Source organism: Vitis vinifera, chromosome 15, assembly GCF_030704535.1.
Source record: "Vitis vinifera cultivar Pinot Noir 40024 chromosome 15, ASM3070453v1".
Taxonomy (NCBI): domain Eukaryota; kingdom Viridiplantae; phylum Streptophyta; class Magnoliopsida; order Vitales; family Vitaceae; genus Vitis; species Vitis vinifera.
In genome coordinates, this window is record NC_081819.1 from 17,066,102 (window position 1) to 17,071,314 (window position 5,213).

General features: G+C 35.8%; 1 protein-coding gene across 1 annotated transcript; it reads left to right on the forward strand.

The window, feature by feature from the left end:
• The first annotated feature begins 1,332 nt into the window (after positions 1-1,332).
• On the forward strand, positions 1,333-2,787 carry LOC104881878 (uncharacterized). Its single transcript, XM_010663382.3, has 2 exons — positions 1,333-2,511; positions 2,619-2,787. Exons 1-2 carry the CDS (start codon positions 1,755-1,757, stop codon positions 2,645-2,647), a joined length of 786 nt encoding a protein of 261 aa, XP_010661684.1. The 5' UTR covers positions 1,333-1,754; the 3' UTR covers positions 2,648-2,787.
• Positions 2,788-5,213: the final 2,426 nt, after the last annotated feature.

Sequence of the window (5,213 nt, forward strand, 5' to 3'; positions counted from 1 at the left end):
ACATTGCAAGTCTAAGAACTTCAGAAAAATAAAATATAACATACACATTCTTGAATCTCTTATCATTCCTAAGAACTTAAGAATAAATATAACAGTTTGATTCCATACAACTTGAAAACCAACATTGCAAGTATAAAAGTGGCAAACAAATATAATAGTTACAGTACGTTTAGCATCAAACCTGCGCTATAGATGGGGGAGATGGACTCTGAACTGGAAGCTCTTGAGATCCCTCTTCTGGGGGATTACGAGGTCCATCACTTGCTTCGCAAAAAAATTTCAGATATAGTTGCTGTAAGTAATCCCACCCCATCTTGGCAGTAAAGAAGATCCATAAAACCTGCGCTTCAGATGGGGGAGATGGACTCTGTGTTAGATTAATTTTTGTAATTAATCTATAATTTGGGCCACACATGTAAATAATTAAAATGTGTGTGCTATCATTTAATTAAGCCTAAATATAGTGATCTAATTAATAATTGATTAATTGGCTTAAGGGTATAATTGTCATGAGATTATTGTGTAGATACCATTAGACAATTATTATTTCTATGAGGGGCAGAAATATAATTGTGATAAAATTAAAACTGCCCTAGCAGTTTATAAATAGGGTTATGGTCCCCATTCTACGACTACGCATTCCAATTTCTGAAAATCCTCTCAGAGAGAAATTGACACAGAATCTAGTGGCTAGAATTAGAAGACCATCTCAAAGGGTTTTTCTTTCTATAAGGTTTCTCCTTCAATGGATTCAGGTATGCTTCCGCTATTATTTTTCTACTCATTGTTTTTTAATCAGGAGATTCCAGTGTATATATGAAATTAGGGTATTCACCTTGTTTAAATATTTCAGTACATATGTAGTTAGGGTATTCACCCTGTTAAATATTCCAGTACATATGTAGTTAGGGTATTCACCCTATTAAATATTCCAGTACATATGTAGTTAGGGTATTCACCCAGTTAACTATTCCAGTATATATGAAATCAGGGTATTCATATTTGGTTGATTTTAACAAGACTATTCCAGTATATATGAAATCAGGGTATTCTTCTTTATTGGATGGTAACAAGTGGTATCAGAGCCTACTCCTTGATTAATTCTTTGAGTTATTATTTTAATATATATATATGTCAATGGATTAAGATTTATGAAATATTGAGTTGATAAATTTTTTTTTTTTTTTTATTACTATTATTATTATTATTATTGTTATTGTTATTTAATAGCATTTTATGATATTAATATTTAAGTTATTGATCTAGCATTTTTATTCAGGCTAATTAAAGCGGAAAATCACCAAAGTGACATCTTTCGTGTAGATTAGTCTGTTTGGGGTGTTAGATATTTGTGTGTATGTGATTCATGCGGGTATTAACTGGCCCAAAGGAAAGTTAATATTTGGTCAAATTGCATACATACCTGTGGTGATAAATATGTGATGATTATAAAGGTAACTTAATGTGAATAATAAATCAATCCAAAGATAGATTTATTATTTGACATAACTTATCATCAATGTTTGATCACTACAACAAGAGTACCACTTACAGTTAATATTACTGTCCAAAGACTTGATATTAATGTTGTGCTAGGTATCTTGAAATGTCATAATTGCTTTTAAATTTAAAGATTATGTGTTTAATTGCTTATTTTATGTGAGCATGATGGTTTATTTGATTCATTTTATTTTGTTCTGGATTCAGCTTTTATATCAACCACTTCTATATCTGCCAACATCAATAATGTCCCTATGTTAAATGGGACTAATTTTAAGGACTGGAAAGAGAATATGATGATTCTCTTAGGCTGCATGGATATAGACTTAGCCTTGAGAATGCCCAAACCCGATGAACTCAATGAGCAAAGTACTCAAGAGGATGAGGTTTATTGGGGTAAATGGGAACGTTCAAATAGGCTAAGTCTTATGATCATGAAGCGCGGCATTCCAGAAGCTTTCAGGGGTGCGGTAACCGATGAGGTTACTAATGCCAGTGACTTCCTTGCGGAAATTCAGAAGCGTTTTGCCAAAAACGATAAGGCTGAAACGAGCACGCTTTTAGCAAGCTTGATTTCAATGAAGTATAAAGGCAAGGGTAATGTTCGGGAGTACATCATGGAGATGTCTCATCTTGCTTCAAAACTTAAGGCTTTGAAACTCGAGTTATCTGATGATTTACTCGTGCATTTGGTTCTCATCTCTCTTCCTGCACAATTTAATCAATTCAAGGTCAGTTATAACTGTCAAAAGGATAAATGGACTCTTAATGAGCTCATTTCATTCTGTGTGCAAGAGGAAGAGAGATTGAAGCAAGACAAAACCGAAAGTGCTCATCTGGCTAGCACTTCGAAGGATAAGGGCAAACGAAAGAATAAGGATAATAAGGTTGCTGCTTCTAATGGTCCAGAACAAAAGAAACAGAAAGTTGAGGTAACATGTTTCTTCTGTAATAAGCCTGGACATACTAAGAAGGAATGTACCAAGTATGCTGCTTGGCGTGTTAAGAAAGGTATGTTTCTTACTTTGGTCTGTTCTGAAGTTAATTTAGCTTCAGTATCTAGAAACACATGGTGGTTAGATTCGGGTGCTACTACTCACATTTGTGTTTCTATGCAGGGTTGCCTGAGTTACCGAAAACCAAGTGATGCTGAAAGATGCATCTATGTCGGAGACGGTCAGTCGGTAGAAGTAGAGGCAATAGGGCACTTTAGATTATTATTGAAATCTGGTTATTTTTTGGATTTAATAGATACTTTTATTGTACCGTCTTTCAGACGGAATTTAATTTCAGTTTCTGTTTTGGACAAATCAGGTTATTGTTGTTCATTTGGAAATAATAAATTTACATTATCTATTAATTCAAATGATGTAGGAACCGGTTTACTTAATGTTTATGATAATCTATATTTGTTGGAAACTGTTCCGTCCTATAATGAAACCTTGCATGTGGAATCACGAGGTACAAAACGTAAATTGAATAAAGATAATTCGGCCTCATTGTGGCACAAACGCTTAGGTCATATCTCTAAATCCAGAGTTGAGCGACTTGTGTCCGATGGGATTTTGGATTCACTTGACTTTTCAGATTTTGATATTTGTGTTGAGTGTATTAAAGGAAAACAGACCAAAACAAAGAAATTGGGTGCCAATAGAGCTACAGACGTCTTAGAATTAATTCATACAGATATTTGTGGACCATACCCTACGGCATCTTGGAATGGTCAACAGTACTTTATAACATTCATAGACGACTATTCAAGATATGGCTACCTATTTCTTATACATGAGAAATCACAATCATTGGACGTGTTCAAAACATTTAAAGCAGAAGTTGAGTTGCAACTCAACAAAAGAATAAAGAGTGTCAGATCTGACCGTGGTGGTGAATACTATGGTAGATATGACGGATCAGGTGAACAACGTCCAGGACCATTTGCTAAATACCTAGAGGAATGTGGGATCGTCCCTCAATACACCATGCCAGGATCACCTAGCATGAATGGTGTAGCAGAAAGACGAAACCGAACCCTTAAGGACATGGTAAGGAGTATGATTAGTCATTCTACTTTACCCGAAAAACTCTGGGGTGAAGCACTCAAAACGGCAGCTTATATCCTAAATCGGGTGCCAACTAAAGCAGCTGCTAAAACGCCTTATGAGCTTTGGACGGGTCGAAAGCCCAGTTTAAAGCATTTTCATATTTGGGGATGTCCAGCTGAAGCGAGACCTTATAAGCCTCATGAAAAGAAATTGGACTCTAAAACAGTTAGCAGCTACTTTATTGGCTATGCAGAGCGATCAAGGGGTTTTAAATTTTATGATCCTGCTATTAGGTCAATTTTTGAGACGGGAACTGCAACATTTTTTAAGGATGTTGAGTTTGGGGGGAGAAATCAGGCTAGGAATATTGTCTTTGAGGAGGAAGAGGGATCTACTATTGCTATTGATAATGTACAGGTTTCACTACCTATCATTGATCAAGAAGTAAATTTGGATCCTCAACCAACATACAATATTGTTCAACCCTTAATTGCAAATGAGGACATTACTTCTGAAGAACAAACTCAACAACCTCAAGAAAATATGTCATTAAGGAGATCCACTAGAGAGAGGAGAAATGCAATTTCGGACGATTATATCGTATATCTCCAGGAACGTGAGGTAGAAAGTGGAATGATGGAAGATGATCCAATCAACTTCCAGCAAGCCGTGAAAAGTTCCAACTCTCATAAATGGATTGAAGCCATGAATGAAGAGTACAAATCTATGCAAGACAATAAAGTTTGGGAACTTGTCCCATTACCAGTTGGTACGAAGCCCATTGGTTGTAAATGGATATTTAAAACCAAGCGGGATTCAAATGGTAATGTAGAAAGATATAAAGCACGTCTTGTAGCTAAAGGCTTTACTCAAAAAAAAGGAATTGACTTCAAAGAGACCTTCTCTCCAGTTTCTACGAAGGACTCTTTCAGGATAATCATGGCACTAGTTGCACATTATGATCTTGAGTTACATCAAATGGATGTTAAAACAGTGTTTCTCAATGGTGACATTGATGAAACAATTTATATGGTACAACCAGAAAATTTTGTGTCCGAAGACTCAAAGAATATGGTTTGTAAATTAACTAAATCCATTTATGGGCTCAAGCAAGCTTCTCGTCAGTGGTACTTCAAGTTTCATCAAATTATTGTCTCATATGGTTTTGAGGCAAATCTTATGGATGAATGTGTGTATCACAAATTCAGTGGGAGTAAGTATATTTTCCTGGTTTTATATGTCGATGACATATTGCTAGCCACAAATGATATTGGCATATTGCACGACACCAAGAGATTTTTATCAAAACATTTTGAGATGAAAGATCTTGGTGATGCCTCTTTTGTCTTAGGAATCCAGATACACCGAGATCGTTCTAGGGGTATTTTAGGATTGTCACAAAGGACCTATATTGATAAAGTCCTCCAAAGGTATGGCATGCAAAATAGCAAACCAGGTGATACCCCTGTCGCTAAAGGAGACAAATTCAGTCTTAATCAATGCCCTAAAAATAGTTTAGAAAGTCAAGAAATGCAAAAGATTCCTTACGCTTCGGCTGTGGGGAGTCTAATGTATGCTCAAGTATGTACACGTCCGGATATTGCGTACATTGTTGGCATGTTAGGCAGATATCTAAGTAACCCTGGAATGGATCATTGGAGAGCAGCCAAG